A 22,018-nucleotide genomic window follows, 5' to 3' on the forward strand; every position below is an offset into this window, starting at 1 on the left:
TTCTATATAGTGTTATAGTTCTATATAGTGTTATAGTTCTATATAGTGTTATAGTGTTATATAGTTCTATATAGTGTTATAGTTCTATATAGTGTTATATAGTTCTATATAGTGTTATATAGTTCTATATAGTGTTATATAGTGTTATATAGTTATATATAGTGTTATATAGTTTTATATAGTGTTATATAGTGTTATATAGTTCTATATAGTGTTATATAGTTCTATATAGTGTTATAGTTCTATATAGTGTTATAGTTCTATATAGTGTTATAGTTTTATATAGTTCTATATAGTGTTATAGTTCTATATAGTGTTATATAGTTCTATATAGTGTTATATAGTTCTATATAGTGTTATATAGTGTTATATAGTTCTATATAGTGTTATATAGTTCTATATAGTGTTATATAGTTCTATATAGTGTTATATAGTTCTATATAGTGTTATATAGTTCTATATAGTGTTATAGTTCTATATAGTGTTATATAGTTCTATATAGTGTTATATAGTGTTATATAGTTCTATATAGTGTTATAGTTCTATATAGTGTTATAGTTTTATATAGTTCTATATAGTGTTATAGTTCTATATAGTGTTATATAGTTATATATAGTGTTATATAGTTCTATATAGTGTTATATAGTGTTATATAGTTCTATATAGTGTTATAGTTCTATATAGTGTTATATAGTGTTATATAGTTCTATATAGTTCTATATAGTGTTATATAGTTCTATATAGTGTTATAGTTCTATATAGTGTTATATAGTGTTATAGTTCTATATAGTGTTATATAGTGTTATATAGTTCTATATAGTGTTATAGTTCTATATAGTGTTATGTAGTTTTATATAGTGTTATATAGTTCTATATAGTGTTATATAGTGTTATATAGTTCTATATAGTGTTATATAGTGTTATATAGTTCTATATAGTGTTATAGTTCTATATAGTGTTATATAGTGTTATATAGTTCTATATAGTGTTATATAGTTCTATATAGTGTTATATAGTGTTATATAGTTCTATATAGTGTTATAGTTCTATATAGTGTTATGTAGTTTTATATAGTGTTATATAGTTCTATATAGTGTTATATAGTGTTATATAGTTCTATATAGTGTTATATAGTGTTATATAGTTCTATATAGTGTTATAGTTCTATATAGTGTTATATAGTGTTATATAGTTCTATATAGTGTTATATAGTTCTATATAGTGTTATATAGTGTTATATAGTTCTATATAGTGTTATAGTTCTATATAGTGTTATATAGTTCTATATAGTTCTATATAGTGTTATATAGTTCTATATAGTGTTATATAGTGTTATATAGTTCTATATAGTGGTATAGTTCTATATAGTGTTATATAGTTCTATATAGTGTTATAGTTCTATATAGTGTTATATAGTTCTATATAGTGTTATATAGTTCTATATAGTGTTATATAGTTCTATATAGTGTTATATAGTTCTATATAGTGTTATATAGTTCTATATAGTTCTGTATAGTTTTATATAGTGTTGTGGGTTCGATTCCCACGGTGGACCAGTACGGAGAAAAAAAATGTATGAAATGTATGCATTCACTACTAAGTCGCTCTGGATAAGAGCATATGTAAATGTAAATATATTGTTATATAGTTTTATTTAGTTTTATATAGTTCTGTGTAGTGTTATATAGTGTTATATAGTTATATATATTGTTACATAGTGTTATATAGTTATAGATAGTGTTATATAGTTCTATATAGTTTTATATAGGGTTATACAGTTCTATATAGTGTTATATAATTCTATATCGTGTTATGTAGTTCTATATAGTGTTATATAGTTCTATATAGTGTTATATAGTTCTATATAGTGTTATATAGTTCTATATAGTGTTATATAGTTCTATATAGTGTTATGTGGTTCTATTTAGTGTTATATGGTGTTATATAGTTCTATATTTTACATTTGACATTTTAGTCATTTAGCAGATGCTCTTATCCAGAGCGACTTACAGTAGTGAATGCATACATTTCATACATTCTTTTTTTTTTTTTTCGTACTGGTCCCCCGTGGGACTCGAACCCACAACCCTGACGTTGCAAACACCATGCTCTACCAGTGTTATATATAGTGTTATATAGTTCTATATAGTGTTATAGAGTGTTATTAGTTATATAGTTCTATGTAGTGTTATATAGTACTATGTAGTGTTATATAGATCTATATAGTTCTATATAGTGTTATTTATTTCACCTTTATTTTACCAGGTAGGCTAGTTGAGAACAAGTTCTCATTTGCAACTGCGACCTGGCCAAGATTAAGCATAGCAATTCGACAACAACACAGAGTTACACGTGGAATAAACAAAACATTCAGTCAATAATACAGTATATAGGTTATATAGTTTTATAGTGTTATATAGTGTTATATAGTTTAGTTCTATATAGTGTTATATGGTGTTATATAGTTCTATATAGTGTTATATAGTACTATGTAGTGTTATATAGTGTTATGTAGTGTTATATAGTTATATATAGTGTTATATAGTTCTATATAGTGTTATATAGTGTTATATAGTTATTTATAGTGTTATATAGTTCTATATAGTGTTATATAGTTCTATATAGTGTTATATAGTTCTATATAGTGTTATATAGTTCTATATAGTGTTATATAGTGTTATATAGTTCTTTATAGTGTTATATAGTGTTATATAGTTCTTTATAGGGTTATATAGTGTTATATGGTACTGTATAGTGTTATATAGTGTTATATAGTTCTATATAGTGTTATATAGTTCTAAATAGTGTTATATAGTTTTATATAGTGTTATATAGTTCTATATAGTGTTATATAGTTCTATATAGTGTTATATAGTGTTATATATTTCTATATAGTGTTATATAGTTCTATATAGTTTTATATAGTGTTATATACTTCTATATAGTGTTATATAGTTCTATATAGTGTTATATAGTTCTAAATAGTGTTATATAGTTCTAAATAGTGTTATATAGTTCTATATAGTGTTATAGTTCTATATAGTGTTATATAGTTCTATATAGTGTTATATAGTTTTATATAGTGTTATATAGTTCTATATAGTGTTATATAGTTTTATATAGTGTTATATAGTTCTATATAGTGTTATATAGTTTTATATAGTGTTATATAGTTCTATATAGTGTTATATAGTTCTATATAGTGTTGTGTAGTTCTATATAGTTATATATAGTGTTATATAGTTCTATATAGTTTTATATAGTGTTATATACTTCTATATAGTGTTATATAGTTCTATATAGTGTTATATAGTTCTAAATAGTGTTATATAGTTCTATATAGTGTTATAGTTCTATATAGTGTTATATAGTTCTATATAGTGTTATATAGTTTTATATAGTGTTATATAGTTCTATATAGTGTTATATAGTTTTATATAGTGTTATATAGTTCTATATAGTGTTATATAGTTTTATATAGTGTTATATAGTTCTATATAGTGTTATATAGTTTTATATAGTGTTATATAGTTCTATATAGTGTTATATAGTTCTATATAGTGTTGTGTAGTTCTATATAGTTCTATATAGTGTTATATAGTTTTATATAGTGTTATATAGTTTTATATAGTGTTATATAGTTCTATATAGTGTTATATAGTTCTATATAGTGTTATATAGTTCTATATAGTTCTATATTGTGTTATTTAGTTCTATATAGTGTTATATAGTTTTATATAGTGTTATATAGTTCTATATAGTTCTATATAGTGTTATATAGTTCTATATAGTGTTATATAGTTTTATATGGTGTTATATAGTTCTATATAGTGTTATAGTTCTATATAGTGTTATATAGTGTTATAGTTCTATATAGTGTTATAGTTCTATATAGTGTTATATAGTGTTATATATTTCTATATAGTGTTATATAGTTCTATATAGTTTTATATAGTGTTATATACTTCTATATAGTGTTATATAGTTCTATATAGTGTTATATAGTTCTAAATAGTGTTATATAGTTCTAAATAGTGTTATATAGTTCTATATAGTGTTATAGTTCTATATAGTGTTATATAGTTCTATATAGTGTTATATAGTTTTATATAGTGTTATATAGTTCTATATAGTGTTATATAGTTTTATATAGTGTTATATAGTTCTATATAGTGTTATATAGTTTTATATAGTGTTATATAGTTCTATATAGTGTTATATAGTTCTATATAGTGTTGTGTAGTTCTATATAGTTCTATATAGTGTTATATAGTTTTATATAGTGTTATATAGTTTTATATAGTGTTATATAGTTCTATATAGTGTTATATAGTTCTATATAGTGTTATATAGTTCTATATAGTTCTATATAGTGTTATATAGTTCTATATAGTGTTATATAGTTTTATATAGTGTTATATAGTTCTATGTAGTGTTATAGTTCTATATAGTGTTATAGTTCTATATAGTGTTATAGTTCTATATAGTGTTATATAGTTCTATATAGTTCTATATAGTGTTATATAGTTCTATATAGTGTTATATAGTTTTATATAGTGTTATATAGTTCTATATAGTGTTATAGTTCTATATAGTGTTATATAGTTCTATATAGTGTTGTGTAGTTCTATATAGTTCTATATAGTGTTATATAGTTTTATATAGTGTTATATAGTTTTATATAGTGTTATATAGTTCTATATAGTGTTATATAGTTCTATATAGTGTTATAGTTCTATATAGTTCTATATAGTTCTATATTGTGTTATTTAGTTCTATATAGTGTTATATAGTTTTATATAGTGTTATATAGTTGTATATAGTGTTATAGTTCTATATAGTGTTATAGTTCTATATAGTGTTATATAGTTCTATATAGTTCTATATAGTGTTATATAGTTCTATATAGTGTTCTATAGTTTTATATAGTGTTATATAGTTCTATATAGTGTTATAGTTCTATATAGTGTTATATAGTTCTATATAGTGTTATAGTTCTATATAGTGTTATATAGTTCTATATAGTTCTATATAGTGTTATATAGTTCTATATAGTGTTATATAGTTTTACATAGTGTTATATAGTTCTATATAGTTCTATATAGTGTTATATAGTTCTATATAGTGTTATATAGTTTTATATAGTGTTATATAGTTCTATATAGTGTTATAGTTCTATATAGTGTTATATAGTTCTATATAGTGTTATATAGTTCTATATAGTGTTATATAGTTCTATATAGTGTTATATAGTTTTATATAGTGTTAATTTGTAAGTCGCTCTGGATAAGAGCGTCTGCTAAATGACGTAAATGTAAAAATATAGTTCTTTATAATGTTGTATAGTTCTATATAGTGTTATAGAGTGTTATATGGTTCTATATAGTGTTATATAGTTCTATATTATGTTACATAGTTTTATATATTGTTGTATAACACACTTTTTGTATATCATACCAGGGTTTCTTTACATTAAATATGCACAATGCAGAAGTCACCCCTCCATTTCCTGGTTACTTTAATTCTAATAGTTCACAGAATTTCAATTCATGTGACAAAACAAGCAAGTATAGTGTTGCGAATCGTTGTACTTAACCGCTGTGAAATATATTTTCCAAACCACAGATAATGTATTTTCTTTTGTTTGACACTGGTGTACAAAACTGAAAGTAAAAGATGCTAAAACTTAAGAACGGGAAGTAGTAGGGTCGCCCAAAATGTATCATATTGCAGCTTTAAGTTTGTGTTTGCATGAAAATATATATTGCAGGTGTGTCATTGGTCCCCAAGCCTGGCTGTGGCATCTTGACGTCAGCTTCTTATCCCATAACACACCAGCTGCTCTTTGAATTCTCCGTCTTCACACACACACATGCACACACGCTGCCCATCCTGGCCCTCTGAGCTGCCCATCCTGGTCCTCTGAGATTCCCATCCTGGCCCTCTGAGCTGCCCATCCTGGTCCTCTGTGCTGCCCATCCTGGCCCGCTAAGATAACCGTCCTGGTCCTCTGAGCTGCCCATCCTGGCCCGCTAAGATAACCGTCCTGGTCCTCTGAGCTGCCCATCCTGGTCCTCTGAGCTGCCCATCCTGGCCCTCTGAGTTGCCCATCCTGGTCCTCTGAGGTAACCATCCTGGTCCTCTGAGCTGCCCATCCTGGCCCTCTGAGCTGCCCATCCTGGCCCTCTGAGCTAACCATCCTGGTCCTCTGAGGTAACCATCCTGGTCCTCTGAGCTGCCCATCCTGGTCCTCTGAGCTGCCCATCCTGGCCCTCTGAGCTGCCCATCCTGGTCCTCTGAGCTGCCCATCCTGGCCCTCTGAGCTGCCCATCCTGGCCCTCTGAGCTAACCATCCTGGTCCTCTGAGCTAACCATCCTGGTCCTCTGAGCTGCCCATCCTGGTCCTCTGAGCTGCCCATCCTGGCCCTCTGAGCTGCCCATCCTGGCCCTCTGAGATAACCATCCTGGTCCTCTGAGCTGCCCATCCTGGCCCTCTGAGATAACCATCCTGGTCCTCTGAGCTGCCCATCCTGGCCCTCTGAGCTGCCCATCCTGGCCCTCTGAGCTGCCCATCCTGGTCCTCTGAGCTGGCCATCCTGGCCCTCTGAGATAACCGTCCTGGTCCTCTGAGCTGCCTGTCCTGGTCCTCTGAGCTCTCTCTCCCTCTCTCCTGTTAGTAGTGGGGCGCTGGATGGTTGGGCTGCTGTGTGCTACAGTCTTTGTCTCAGTCCTGCAGTTGTTTAATTGGTTCCTGAAGACGACAGATATTGCCAGGTGAAATGTACTGTCTGATTCTGTTTTAAGTGTTCTTAAATGGTTTCTATTTATTTATCAACCGAAGCGTGATTAAGCTAATTAAAGCGAACCGCTTTGAACTGCCCAGGATGGCAGCGCTGTACCACGGAACAGAGAGAGAGAGAGAGAGAGAGAGAGAGAGAGAAGGGAGAGAGAGAGAAGGGAGAGAGAGAGAGAGAGAGAGAGACAGAGAGAGAGACAGAGAGAGAGAGAGAGAGAGAGAGAGAGAGAGAGAGAGAGAGAGAGAGAGAGAGAGAGAGAGAGACAGACAGAGAGAGAGAGAGAGAAGGGAGGATAGAGAGAGAGAGAGAGAGAGAGAGAAGGGAGGAGAGAGCGAGAGACAGGGGGGGTGAGAACAGTCGCTGGAGAGGCAGTCACACCCTGTGTGTGTGTGTGTGTGTGTGTGTGTGTGTGTGTGTGTGTGTGTGTGTGTGTGTGTGTGTGTGTGTGTGTGTGTGTGTGTGTGTGTGTGTGTGTGTGTGTCACACTCCTTGTGATCAACCCCATGTATTTCAACGGGCCGAGACCACAACACACTCCACTGTGCTACAGATTTTCCTCATCATGGTCCCCAAGCCTGACTGTGGCATTTTGACGTCAGCTTCTTATCCCATAACACACCAGCTGCTCTTTGGATTCTCCGTCTTCACACACACACAGACACACACACACAGACACACACAGACAGACACACACACACAGAAACACACACACAGAAACACACACACAGACACACACACACAGAAACACACACACAGACACATGCACACACACAGAAACACACACACAGGAACACACACATGCACACACACACATGCACACACACACACAGAAACACACACACAGACACACACACACAGAAACACACACACACAGAAACACACACACAGACACATGCACACACACAGAAACACACACACAGGAACACAAACATGCACACACACATGCACACACACAAGCACACACACACACAGACACATGCACACACACATATGCACACACACACAGGAACACACACATGCACACACACACAGACACATGCACACACACACACACATCAAATGAAATTAAATTGTATTTGTCACATGTGAATACAACGGGTGTAGACTTAACCGTGAAATGCTTATGAGCCCTTCCCAATGATGCAGAGTTAAACAATTATAATACAAATAAAAATATTAACAGGAGGAATAAAATACACAAGAATGGAGCTATATACAGGAAGTACCAGATCAATGTGGAGCTATATACAGGAAGTACCAGATCAATGTGGAGCTATATACAGGAAGTACCAGATCAATGTGGAGCTATATACAGGAAGTACCAGTACCAGATCAATGTGGAGCTATATACAGGAAGTACCAGATCAATGTGGAGCTATATACAGGAAGTACCAGATCAATGTGGAGCTATATACAGGAAGTACCAGATCAATGTGGAGCTATATACAGGAAGTACCAGATCAATGTGGAGCTATATACAGGAAGTACCAGTACCAGATCAATATGGAGAGGTACAAGGTTTTTGAGGTACATAAAGGCAGGGTAAAGTGACTAGGCATCAGGATAGATAATAATAAGGTATTTGAGGTAGATATGTACCTGAAGGCAGGGTAAAGTGATTAGACATCAGGATAGATAATAATAAGGTATTTGAGGTAGATATGTACATGAAGGCAGGGTAAAGTGACTAGACATCAGGATAGATAATAATAAGGTATTTGAGGTAGATATGTACATGAAGGCAGGGTAAAGTGACTAGGCATCAGGATAGATAATAATAAGGTATTTGAGGTAGATATGTACATGAAGGCAGGGTAAAGTGACTAGGCATCAGGATAGATAATAATAAGGTATTTGAGGTAGATATGTACATGAAGGCAGGGTAAAGTGACTAGGCATCAGGATAGATAATAATAAGGTATTTGAGGTAGATATGTACATGAAGGCAGGGTAAAGTGACTAGGCATCAGGATAGATAATAATAAGGTATTTGAGGTAGATATGTACATGAAGGCAGGGTAAAGTGACTAGGCATCAGGATAGATAATAATAAGGTATTTGAGGTAGATATGTACATGAAGGCAGGGTAAAGTGACTAGGCATCAGGATAGATAATAATAAGGTATTTGAGGTAGATATGTACATGAAGGCAGGGTAAAGTGATTAGGCATCAGGATAGATAATAATAAGATATTTGAGGCTGGCTGGCAGGCTGGCTCATCCACTGGAGCCAGGTGCTCCGTGCTTCGCTGGCACTTCCTCATAATTGATGACTCCTTCCTGCATTGCCCCTCTTCTCTCCCCCACTGCACAGGACTGTAAGAAGAGTCCCAACATGTGCAGGCAGGCCAACCCCCTAGAGCCTCAAGCTAACCTGTACATTTCAGCAGACACTCTTATCCAGAGAAACTTACAGTAGTAGTGGTTGCATGCGTCGGTCCCCCGTGGGAATCGAACCCACAACACTGGCATTTCAAGCATTCTACCAACTGAGCCACCCGGGGGTTTATGTAGGCCCTATGGGGTTTCTGTAGACTCTAAGAGGTTTCTATAGGCTCTAAGGGGTTTCTGTAGGCCCAAAGGGGTTTCTGTAGGCTCTAAGGGGTTTCTGTAGACTCTAAGGGGTTTCTGTAGACCCTAAGGGGTTTCTGTAGACTCTAAGGGGTTTCTGTAGACTCTAAGGGGTTTCTGTAGGCCCAAAGGGGTTTCTGTAGACCCAAAGGGGTTTCTGTAGGCTCTAAGGGGTTTCTGTAGACTCTAAGGGGTTTCTGTAGACTCTAAGGGGTTTCTGTAGACTCTAAGGGGTTTAGATACCCATTGTAGATCAGATACCATCCTCAGCTCCTATCTCTGTGTACTGACTCCATCTCTTCACGTCCTTTAACGGGACTCCCACCTCTCTCTATAGAGGGCATATCAAACACCACTCATCAAAGGGCTTTTGTGGGACTTGAAAAGCACCTTTTGGCGCTCCTACTGCACGTGGCCAAGTGTCTGTAGGGAAGACCTGTTCTCCACAGGGATCTCCACTCTGCCTCTCTTGTCTCTGTCTGTCTTGCATCCAGTAATGTTACTGTCATGTCCAGCCAGGGTTTTACTATCAGCAGACATTCTTCTTTATTTATTTGGGTTTTACTTCAAAACAGTTCACTCCTTTTTTCTTTAGTGGTGGAGTCGTTTGTATTATTATTTGTCAATTAGGCGTACCTTAATGTCCTCTGGCACCCTATTCCCTGGGTAGTGCACTACTTTGACCAGGACCCTTATTAAATGTAGTACACTAAATAGGGAATAGGGTGCCGTTTGGGATGCTGTAATACCCCTGTGCTCTAAATACCAAGGCTAGGAGCCAAAATCCTTCACAGGATGGATCCTCTCTTCTCTCCTCTGTTCAGGTGCTTTGTCATTTATCTTGGTTAATATCAGGCGCTGGATGCCAGCTGGGTACAACAGATCGTCAGCTCTGAGACTGGACAAAGAGGAGAAGAGGAGGGGGAGAAAAGGAGGAAGGAGAGGAGAGGAGAGGAGGAGGAGTGGGAGGAGGGGGAGGAGGAGGAGGGGGAGAGGAGAGAAGGAGGGGGGGAGGAAGGAGAGGAGGGGAGGAGGAGAGGAGTAGGGGGAGGAGGAGGGGAGGAGGAGGGGGACGAGGAAGGAGCGGAGGGGGAGGAGGAGAGAGGAGTAGGGGGAGGAGGAGGAGAGGAGTAGGGTGGAGGAGGAGAGGAGTAGGGGAGGAAGAGGAGAGACGGAGTAGGGGGAGTAAGGAGGAGGAGAGGAGTAGGGGGAGGAGGAGAGGAGGAGGGGGAGGAGGAGGAGAGGAGTAGGGGGAGGAGGAGAGGAGTAGGGGGAGGAGGAGGAGAGGAGGAGGGGGAAGGAGGAAGGAGCGGAGGGGAGGAGGAGAGGAGTAGGGGGAGGAGGAGGAGAGGAGGAGAGGAGTAGGGGGAGGAGGAGGAGAGGAGGAAGGGGGAGGATGGAAGGAGCGGAGGGGAGGAGGAGAGGAGTAGGGGGAGGAGGAGGAGAGGAGTAGGGGGAGGAGGAGGAGAGGAAGATAGAGGGGTAGAGGAGAGGAGGGAGAGGAGTCGAGGAGGAGAGGAGGAGGGGGAGGAGGAGGAGAGGAGTAGGGGGAGGAGGAGGAGAGGAAGATAGAGGGGTAGAGGAGAGGAGGGAGAGGAGGGGAGGAGGAGAGGAGTAGGGGGAGGAGGAGGAGAGGAAGATAGAGGGGTAGAGGAGAGGAGGGGAGGAGGGGAGAGGAGGAGAGGAGTAGGGGGAGGAGGAGGAGAGGAAGATAGAGGGGTAGAGGAGAGGAGGGGAGGAGAGGAGGAGGAGGAGAGGAAGATAGAGGGGTAGAGGAGAGGAGGGAGAGGAGGGGAGGAGGAGAGGAGGGGAGGAGGAGGGCAGGAGGAGAGGAGGGGAGGAGGAGAGGAGGAGAGGAGGAGGGGAGGGGAGGAGGGAGGAGAGAGGCATGAGAATTGTACTGCCACTTTGTTTGCCGGGTTACCGCTTGCTTGAAAAAATGCCTGATAGACAATGAGACACTTTTGTTTTAGTGAGCCAGACCCCCTCTCCTCTACCCAGACCCCCTCTCCTCTACCCAGACCCCCTCTCCTCTACCCCAGACCCCCTCTCCTCTACCCCAGACCCCCTCTCCTCTACCCCAGACCCCCTCTCCTCTAACCCAGACCCCCTCTCCTCTACCCTAGACCCCCTCTCCTCTACCCCAGATCCCCTCTCCTCTACCCCAGACCTCCTCTACCCCAGACCCCCTCTCCTCTACCCCAGACCTCCTCTACCCCAGACCCCCTCTCCTCTACCCCAGATCCCCTCTCCTCTACCCCATACCCCCTCTCCTCTATCCCAGAACCCCTCTCCTCTACCCCAGACCCCTCTCCTCTACCCCAGACCCCCCTGATAACATGAACCGTTAATAACTTGATGAAACTTAGTTTCCCCTGAAACAAGCAAGGTGTTATGCTTGGAACCTCTAACCCTGGATATTTGACTGGTAAACTCATAGGTACACCAGTGGCGCAGCACAGTTTCTCAAGGCCCCCCAAGGCCGCCCCCCCCCACCACCCCCCCCCCAACTGCTAACTTTATTTTCTATTTCAACGGTTGTTACGGAGACCATTGTCATTTGGCTGGCCAATTACCGTCATCCAAAATTCCATGACCGTCACAGCCTTACCCAGTCTTCTACCCCTCTCACCCCTACCCCTCAACCCTCCTTCTCCCCACTTACACCCCAACCCTCCTCTCCTCCCTACCCCCAACCCTCCTCTCTCCTCCCTACACTCCAACCCTCCTCTCTCCCCCCTATACTCCAACCCTCCTCTCTCCCCCTACAGTGAGGGAAAAAAGTTTTTGATCCCCTGCTGATTTTGTATGTTTGCCCACTGACAAAGAAATGATCAGTCTATAATTTTAATGGTAGGTATATTTGAGCAGTGAGAGACAGAATAACAACAAAAAAAATCCTGAAAAACGCATGTAAAAAATGTTAGAAATTGATTTACATTTTAATGAGGGAAATAAGTATTTGACCCCTCTCAATCAGAAAGATTTCTGGCTCCCAGGTGTCTTTTATACAGGTAACGAGCTGAGATTAGGAGCACACTCTTAAAGGGAGTGCTCCTAATCTCAGTTTGTTACCTGTATAAAAGACACCTGTCCACAGAAGCAATCAATCAATCAGATTCCAAACTCTCCACCATGGCCAAGACCAAAGAGCTCTCCAAGGATGTCAGGGACAAGATTGTAGACCTACACAAGGCTGGAATGGGCTACAAGACCATCGCCAAGCAGCTTGGTGAGAAGGTGACAACAATTGGTGCGATTATTCGCAAATGGAAGAAACACAAAGAACTGTCAATCTCCCTTGGCCTGGGGCTCCATGCAAGATCTCAACTCGTGGAGTTGCAATGATCATGAGAACGGTGAGGAATCAGCCCAGAACTACACGGGAGGATCTTGTCAATGATCTCAAGGCAGCTGGGACCATAGTCATCAAGAAAACAATTGGTAACACTACGCCGTGAAGGACTGAAATCCTGCAGCGCCCGCAAGGTCTCCCTGCTCAAGAAAGCACATATACATGCCCGTCTGAAGTAAGCCAATGAACATCTGAATGATTCAGAGGACAACTGGGTGAAAGTGTTGTGGTCAGATGAGACCAAAATGGAGCTCTTTAGCATCAACTCAACTCGCCGTGTTTGGAGGAGGAGGAAGGCTGCCTATGACCCCAAGAACACCATCCCCACCGTTAAACATGGAGGTGGAAACATTATGCTTTGGGGGTGTTTTTCTGCTCAGGGGACAGGACAACTTCACCGCATCAAAGGGACGATGGACGGGGCCATGTACCGTCAAATCTTGGGTGAGAACCTCCTTCCCTCAGCCAGGGCATTGAAAATGGGTCATGGATGGGTATTCCAGCATGACAATGACCCAAAACACACGGCCAAGGCAACAAAGGAGTGGCTCAAGAAGAAGCACATTAAGGTCCTGGAGTGGCCTAGCCAGTCTCCAGACCTTAATCCCAAATAAAATCTGTGGAGGGAGCTGAAGGTTCGAGTTGCCAAACGTCAGCCTCGAAACCTTAATGACTTGGAGAAGATCTGCAAAGAGGAGTGGGACAAAATCCCTCCTGAGATGTGTGCAAACCTGGTGGTCAACTACAAGAAACGTCTGACCTCTGTGATTGCCAACAAGGGTTTTGCCACCAAGTACTAAGTCATGTTTTGCAGAGGGGTCAAATACTTATTTCCCTCATTAAAATGCAAATCATTTTATAACATTTTTTACATGCGTTTTTTCTGGATATTTTTGTTGTTATTCTGTCTCTCACTGTTCAAATAAACCTACCATTAAAATTATAGACTGATAATTTCTTTGTCAGTGGGCAAACGTACAAAATCAGCAGGGGATCAAATACTTTTTACCCTCACTGTATACTCCAACCCTCCTCTCTCCCCCCTACACCCCAACCCTCCTCTCTCCTCCCTACCCCTCAACCCTCCTCTCTCCCCCATACTCCAACCCTCCTCTCTCCTCCCTACCCCTCAACCCTCCTCTCTCCCCCTACACTCCAACCCTCCTCTCTCCCCCTGTACTCCAACCTTCCTCTCTCCTCCCTATACTCCAACCCTCCTCTCTCCCCTATACTCCAACCCTCCTCTCTCCCCTATACTCCAACCCTCCTCTCTCCCCCATACTCCAACCCTCCTCTCTCCCCTATACTCCAACCCTCCTCTCTCCCCTATACTCCAACCCTCCTCTCTCCCCCATACTCCAACCCTCCTCTCTCCTCCCTATACTCCAACCCTCCTCTCTCCCCTATACTCCAACCCTCCTCTCTCCCCCATACTCCAACCCTCCTCTCTCCCCCATACTCCAACCCTCCTCTCTCCCCCATACTCCAACCCTCCTCTCTCCCCCTACACTCCAACCCTCCTCTCTCCTCCCTATACTCCAACCCTCCTCTCTCCCCTATACTCCAACCCTCCTCTCTCCCCCATACTCCAACCCTCCTCTCTCCCCTATACTCCAACCCTCCTCTCTCCCCTATACTCCAACCCTCCTCTCTCCCCTATACTCCAACCCTCCTCTCTCCCCCATACTCCAACCCTCCTCTCTCCTCCCTATACTCCAACCCTCCTCTCTCCCCTATACTCCAACCCTCCTCTCTCCCCCATACTCCAACCCTCCTCTCTCCCCCATACTCCAACCCTCCTCTCTCCCCCATACTCCAACCCTCCTCTCTCCCCCTACACTCCAACCCTCCTCTCTCCTCCCTATACTCCAACCCTCCTCTCTCCCCTATACTCCAACCCTCCTCTCTCCTCCCTACACTCCAACCCTCCTCTCTCCCCCATACTCCAACCCTCCTCTCTCCCCCTATTCTCCAACCCTCCTCTCTCCCCCTATTCTCCAACCCTCCTCTCTCCCCCTATTCTCCAACCCTCCTCTCTCCCCCTATTCTCCAACCCTCCTCTCTCCCCCATACTCCAACCCTCCTCTCTCCCCCTGTACTCCAACCCTCCTCTCTCCTACCTATACTCCAACCCTCCTCTCTCCCCCTATTCTCCAACCCTCCTCTCTCCCCCTATACTCCAACCCTCCTCTCTCCCCCTATTCTCCAACCCTCCTCTCTCCCCCTATTCTCCAACCCTCCTCTCTCCCCCATACTCCAACCCTCCTCTCTCCCCCTGTACTCCAACCCTCCTCTCTCCTCCCTATACTCCAACCCTCCTCTCTCCCCCTACACTCCAACCCTCCTCTCTCCCCTATACTCCAACCCTCCTCTCTCCCCTATACTCCAACCCTCCTCTCTCCCCCATACTCCAACCCTCCTCTCTCCCCTATACTCCAACCCTCCTCTCTCCCCTATACTCCAACCCTCCTCTCTCCCCTATACTCCAACCCTCCTCTCTCCCCTATACTCCAACCCTCCTCTCTCCCCCATACTCCAACCCTCCTCTCTCCTCCCTATACTCCAACCCTCCTCTCTCCCCTATACTCCAACCCTCCTCTCTCCCCCATACTCCAACCCTCCTCTCTCCCCCATACTCCAACCCTCCTCTCTCCCCCATACTCCAACCCTCCTCTCTCCCCCTACACTCCAACCCTCCTCTCTCCTCCCTATACTCCAACCCTCCTCTCTCCCCCTATTCTCCAACCCTCCTCTCTCCCCCTATACTCCAACCCTCCTCTCTCCCCCTATTCTCCAACCCTCCCTTCTCCCCCTATACTCCAACCCTCTTCTCTCCCCCATCACGGGGCATTTTATTGGACTCTATATTGTTATCGTTGTAGCGCCACAGGTACTATCATATTTACATATGTAGACGTATTTATTATATTTTGTATATTTATTATAATCACAAAAGTATATATGTTTTGAAACATTGGCATTGTATTTGATGTCTTTCATAGGAATTTCATTTCAGTATTTAGTATTTATCTCCAAAGAGATAAAGAGTTTTTTCTATGTCCTATTATTCCAGCACCTGTCGTTTGTGTTTTTAACTTTACAACTGGGACTTCTTCATCCTTCATTTAAGTGCATTTTAAAATGGACAGTCGATAACGCTACATATCCTGCCAAAAAGAATCAAGTTAGACTTTTCTGGTCCGCTGAATTGATGCGTCACAACGTAAACACACGGTGGAGTGCTGGTCCTGTGTGCTATATGTCTAATGTCTGTTCGTCCGTCTCTCCGTCCTGTCTGTGTTACAGCCGAGCCTCCTGGCAGGAGAGATGGGCATGGGCAGTCCTGGGGCGGTGTCGCCCACCAAGCCTGGGTCCCAGTATTACCAGCACTACAACAACAACCCTCGTCGGAGACCTCTTCACAGCGACAACATGGGTGAGCTCAGCACCCGACCCTCACACCGCCATCAAGCCCTAGTACACCCCTGTCCTTCTCCACCTCCTCCTCCTCTTCTTCCTCGTCTTCCTCCTACTCCTCTTCATCCTCCTCTTCTTCCTCTTCCTCTTCCTCCTCCTCTTCCTCCTCCACCCCCTCATCCTGTTCCTCCTCCCCATCCTGTTCTTCCTCCTCCTCTACCTCTTCATCCTGTTCCTCCTCCTCCTGCACCTCCTAATCCTGTTCCTCCCCCATCCTGTTCCTCCTCCACATCCTGTTCTTCCTCCTCCTCCTCATCCTGTTCTTCCTCCTCCTCCACCTCCTCATCCTGTTCCTCCTGCCATCCTGTTCCTCCTCCTCATCCTGTTCTTCCTCCTCCTCCACGTCCTCATCTTACTTCTTCTTCTTATCCTCTACCTCCTTCTCTTCTTTCTGCTTCTCTACCTCCTCCACCTCCTTCTCATCCTCCTCTTCTTCCTCCTCTTCCTCCTACTCCTCTTCATCCTCCACCTCTTCCTCCTCTTCATCTTCCTCCTCCATCAACTCTATCCTCTTCATCCTCCTCCTCTTCCTCCTACTCCTCTTCATCCTCCACCTCTTCCTCCTCTTCATCTTCCTCCTCCATCTCCTCTATCCTCTTCATCCTCCTCCTCTTCCTCCTACTCCTCTTCCACCTCCACTCTCTTCTTCCCCTTCATCCTCTTCCTCTACCTCCTTCTCATCCTCCTCTTCTTCCTCTTCTTCATCTTCCTCCTACTCCTCCACCTTCTCCTCCTCCTCCTCTTCCTCCTACTCCTCTTCATCCTCCACCTTTTCTTCTTCTTCACCTTCTTCCTCCACCTCTTCCACCTCTTCATCTTCCTCCTCCATCTCCTCTATCCTCTTCATCCTCCTCCTCTTCCTCCTACTCCTCTTCCACCTCCACTCTCTTCTTCCCCGTCATCCTCCTCCTCCACCTCTTCTTCTTCTCCTCCTCCCCCTCCCCCTCTTCCTTTTCTTTCTCGCCCTCCTCGTCCTCCTCCTCCTCGTCCTCCCCTTCTTCCACTTCTTTCTCATCCTCCTCCTCCCCTTCCTCTTCCTCCTACTGTCCTCTCCCTCCTGCTTCTCTCCTTGTGGTCTATCTAGACATGTGTGTCATTGAGAGCAGGTGAACAGCCTAAGAGACGATCTGTATGGCTCATGTCACCACCAGTCTACAGTATACACTGGAGAACACTACCTGTTGGGTCATAGTGTTGATATCCCTGGAGAACACTACCTGTTGGGTCATAGTGTTGATATCCCTGGAGAACACTACCTGTTGGGTCATAGTGTTGATATCCCTGGAGAACACTACCTGTTGGGTCATAGTGTTGATATCCCTGGAGAACACTACCTGTTGGGTCATAGTGTTGATATCCCTGGAGAACACTACCTGTTGGGTCATAGTGTTGATATCCCTGGAGAACACTACCTGTTGGGTCATAGTGTTGATATCCCTGGAGAACACTACCTGTTGGGTCATAGTGTTGATATCCCTGGAGAACACTACCTGTTGGGTCATAGTGTTGATATATATGACTGTGATATGTGGTGGTCCCACCTAGCGATCTTAAGATGAATAGACTAAAGTGCAAGTCGCTGTGGATAAATGACCAAAAATGTCAAATTAAAGTGTTTTATGTGAATATATATGGTCCGGTGTGGTTCAGTTGGTAGAGCAGGGTTCTTGCAATGCCACGGTTGTGGGTTCAATTCCCACGGGGGACCAGTATGAAGATGTATGTATTCTCTACTTAATATAAGTTGCTCTGCATAAGAAAGTCTGACAAATGTAGATCTAGTATTAAGTGATTGATTATTTTATGTATCAGAGTCCTTTATTATAAAAAAATGTAGTTATTTGTTACATTTGAGCAGCAGTGCTAGTGATTTCACTGAGAGTGAGCAGGATATATGGAGTTTTGCAACAACAACAAAAAAAACATGATCATTTGTCTCTCTGAAATGAAACCCATTAAGTGATAGATTTTAAATAAATACATGTTTGTCATTGAACAAGCCCATGTCATGATGAGATAGTGAAAAAAACACACCAATCTCTTTCATAAGTTCTTTAAACAATAAAATATAATATACTAACATGTCAGAAAATTGACTTCTAGAGTTTTGGAATAAAACTCTGAAGACACATTCAGTTGAAAAAAATAAAAAAATAATGACTTCACAAAAATATAGCTAACCTCCTAACAAATGTAATACATGTAATATGTTTATACGAGACAGATTATATTTTATAATATTAAATCTTTTTAAAAAATAAATAAATGTATTGATCATGAACTATCACACACAAGTTGTGTGTTAACCTGCATTTTAATGAATATGATCCATTCTACGTATCCATAGTCAGTCAGACTTCTAGGAAAGTCCATTCTCTTCAGTGTGATATTGTTTGGGGAGGGGAACCAGAAGTGACAATAGATATCAGGCTCTTTTATTTCTATCAAAGGCTCGCCTTGCTTTTCTTCCCAAATATAATACACTTCTTTCTCCTTGACTTGAACAATGAACAGAGAACATGATCTTTTGTCAGCCCCAAATATGAAGTGAAGTATTTCCTGTTGTGGATATGAAGTGAAGTATTTCCTGTTGTGGATATGAAGTGAAGTATTTCCTGTTGTGGATATGAAGGGAAGTATTTCCTGTTGTGGATATGAAGTGAAGTATTTCCTGTTGTGGATATGAAGTGAAGTATTTCCTGTTGTGGATATGAAGTGAAGTATTTCCTGTTGTGGATATGAAGGGAAGTCATTCCTGTTGTGGATATGAAGTGAAGTATTTCCTGTTGTGGATATGAAGTGAAGTATTTCCTGTTGTGGATATGAAGTGAAGTCTTTCCTGTTGTGGATATGAAGTGAAGTATTTCCTGTTTTGGATAGCTATATTTGTATTTTACTTGGTTCTATGTTGTCAATTCTTTGTTCTTTTAGCCAGGTCCAGTAAAACTATGATTTTTGTGAAGTGTCTAGATTTCTTCAGTCTTGTTCATGTGAATGGATTTTTTCACTAGGAAAATATTAGGAGGTTATCAATAAAAAATGTTAAATTATCAATAAAAACGTGCCACTGAACTGTGTTTAACTCTTGTGTATTTCAGAGGTTCAGACAAAGAAAGTTCGGAAAGTTCCCCCTGGTTTGCCTTCCTCAGTAAGTCATATTTAATTAAATTTTAATGCTGTTTTAAACACATTTTTACATTTACACATTTTATTCCTATAAGAATCTCTATCTCTCTCTCTCTCTCTCTCTCTCTATATATATATATATTTTTTTATGATCAATGATGATCATGAACCTTCTTAGTATATATTACATGGACTATATTATGCCATATATATATATATATATACACATGACCTAGTTAGATCTCCTGGAGCAAAGTCTTCTTTACTGCCAATGAATTCTACTCCGAAACAAATATACACTGTCTGACGATATACTTTTTTGAAAGCCCGTTTACTTTTCAGAAGAGTAGAAACAGGTTTGGTTACTATTATGTCCAGAAGTCTAGGAGAAGACATGTCTGTAGCTATTTCTGAAAGGTTATCTATACCCTCTTCACTGGAAGTTAAGCATGCTAAAAAAACGTATGGCTTTTTCGTGGAGGCTTTTTGCTGCCGTCTGTAAGCTCTGTGGGAGGCTGGGAGTCTATGGCAGTAGGTTGCTTTTGTATTGTCATTGGCCCGCTGGGGGGGGGACAAATTCGTTCCCAAAGAAACATTTAGGGAAACCCAATGTTGTTCATCTTTTGTTGTGCCTCGAGTGATGTAATAAGGAATGCAATCTATCTAGTTTAGCCTGTTTGAATGTATTGAGATCTGAAGCCTGTTTTAATGTATTGAGATCTGAAGCCTGTTTTAATGTATTGAGATCTGAAGCCTGTTTGAATGTATTGAGATCTGAAGCCTGTTTTAATGTATTGAGATCTGAAGCCTGTTTGAATGTATTGAGATCTGAAGCCTGTTTTAATGTATTGAGATCTGAAGCCTGTTTGAATGTATTGAGATCTGAATCCTGTTTGAATGTATTGAGATCTGAAGCCTGTTTGAATGTATTGCGATCTGAAGCCTGTTTGAATGTATTGCGATCTGAAGCCTGTTTGAATGTATTGAGATCTGAAGCCTGTTTGAATGTATTGCGATCTGAATCCTGTTTTAATGTATTGAGATCTGAAGCCTGTTTGAATGTATTGCGATCTGAATCCTGTTTTAATGTATTGAGATCTGAAGCCTGTTTGAATGTATTGCGATCTGAATCCTGTTTTAATGTATTGAGATCTGAAGCCTGTTTTGTTTCCATCAGGGTGGAGTATTCACGACAGGTGTCTCTCTGCCGAAATGAAAGCAGATTTGACAGTTTAGATTTTTGTTGCTAAACGTAATGTTGTGGTTGTGGGGGTTTTGGCCTGAAAAAGGCCTTGGCTAGACCAGCGGGACAGCGTCGCTGAAAGACATATTCATGTGTTTGGCATTTTAAAGGCCTGTTACTGTTAAAGCTCACACTCAGTTTTTATGTTTTTAAGTTTTATGTGAGTTTGTGTCTTTTTTTCTGACAGAACTTTTCAATTTCTCCTGGAATGTCACAGGTTACCAAGACCTTTGCTGTAATCCGACATTTGCTGGTGTGGATAAATTATATAACAATCAAACACTATTTATTTTTCAACAGGTAATTTCTATCCAATCAATAATTAGCACCACTGTGTTAGTAAGCTTAGCCTATATATTAAAATATTAAATCATTACACATTATAAAACATATTCAGGCCTAGATGGAAAGATGCCAGGAATGCCGAGTCGAAAACCTGTTCTTCCCTTAAAGTTACTGGTAATTAACCATTTGTTAAATTATATTGACTTTAACAAATATACTCGTTTTGATAGTCAATCAATGGATCTCAATTTGACATATCTACTACGGTATTGTATCATTTATTTACAGTGTTATGATATCTATCATATATATATATCTATCTATCATATATAGTCTTCCCTGTATATAGTCTTCCCTGTGGCTCAGTTGGTAGAGCATGGTGTGTGCAATGCCAGGGTTGTGGGTTCGATTCCCACGGGGGACCAGTACAAAAAAAAAAATGCATGAAATGAAATGTGTGCATTCACTACTCTAAGTCGCTCTAGATAAGAGCGTCTGCTAAAAAATGTAAATTTATTTTAAATTTATCATTTATAAAGACATGTTGATTGTTATTTTAGAAATGTATGTATTTCTTACATAGGTTAATTTTGATAATTAAAATAGACAGATATTTCTTTATTTAAGACATATAAGCAAAACATATTCATTTTTACGGCACAATGTCTGATTGATAGTAAATGAATTGAACTTGCTTTTTCTGGTCTCCTCTCAAGACGTTTTTTCACGTGTAAAAGCTGAACCTATTGTTATATAAAAGGTGTGAAAGCTATATATAGACTATGGTTTATATAAGAACAATGTGTTTTATAATCTTTGTGGCGCATTTCTTTGATCAATAGCATGGTAACATATGTGTAGTATTGAGTCCAGATGCACTTGCTAATATTCCTCCTTTGTCTTAAAATCAATCCAACTTTTCTGTATTGTCCGTCATTCTTTTTCTGAACATCCCCTTTAGTTAATTATAGTATAGCAAAATGTGTTTGTTAGTGAAGTTGATTTACTTAAAGAACACCTGTGCTGTCACTAGAGAGAAACATTGGAATAATGTGGTAATGTTTCAATAGAAACGAGTTGACGTTATCAGTTTGGTGTTTCACAATGTTTTAGGAGACAGAGATCTCTTTTCTTACTTTGTTTCACAAGATTGAACAAAGTCTG

At 40.2% G+C, this 22,018-nt stretch overlaps 1 protein-coding gene across 11 annotated transcripts in view; it reads left to right on the top strand.

Moving 5' to 3' along the window:
• The window catches only part of LOC106568540 (transcription factor 4), a 420,186-nt gene that overhangs the window by 213,362 nt on the left and 184,806 nt on the right, over window positions 1-22,018 (top strand). For all 11 annotated transcript variants that reach the window (XM_045692640.2, XM_045692641.2, XM_045692637.2 and 8 more), the window contains 2 exons: window positions 16,030-16,159; window positions 19,299-19,348. In XM_045692640.2, the coding sequence (XP_045548596.1) occupies window positions 16,030-16,159; window positions 19,299-19,348 (180 nt within the window). The remainder of the gene's footprint in view (window positions 1-16,029; window positions 16,160-19,298; window positions 19,349-22,018) is intronic.

The sequence above is a fragment of the Salmo salar genome, chromosome 13, assembly GCF_965601325.2.
Source record: "Salmo salar chromosome 13, fSalSal1, whole genome shotgun sequence".
In the NCBI taxonomy this organism is placed as follows: domain Eukaryota; kingdom Metazoa; phylum Chordata; class Actinopteri; order Salmoniformes; family Salmonidae; genus Salmo; species Salmo salar.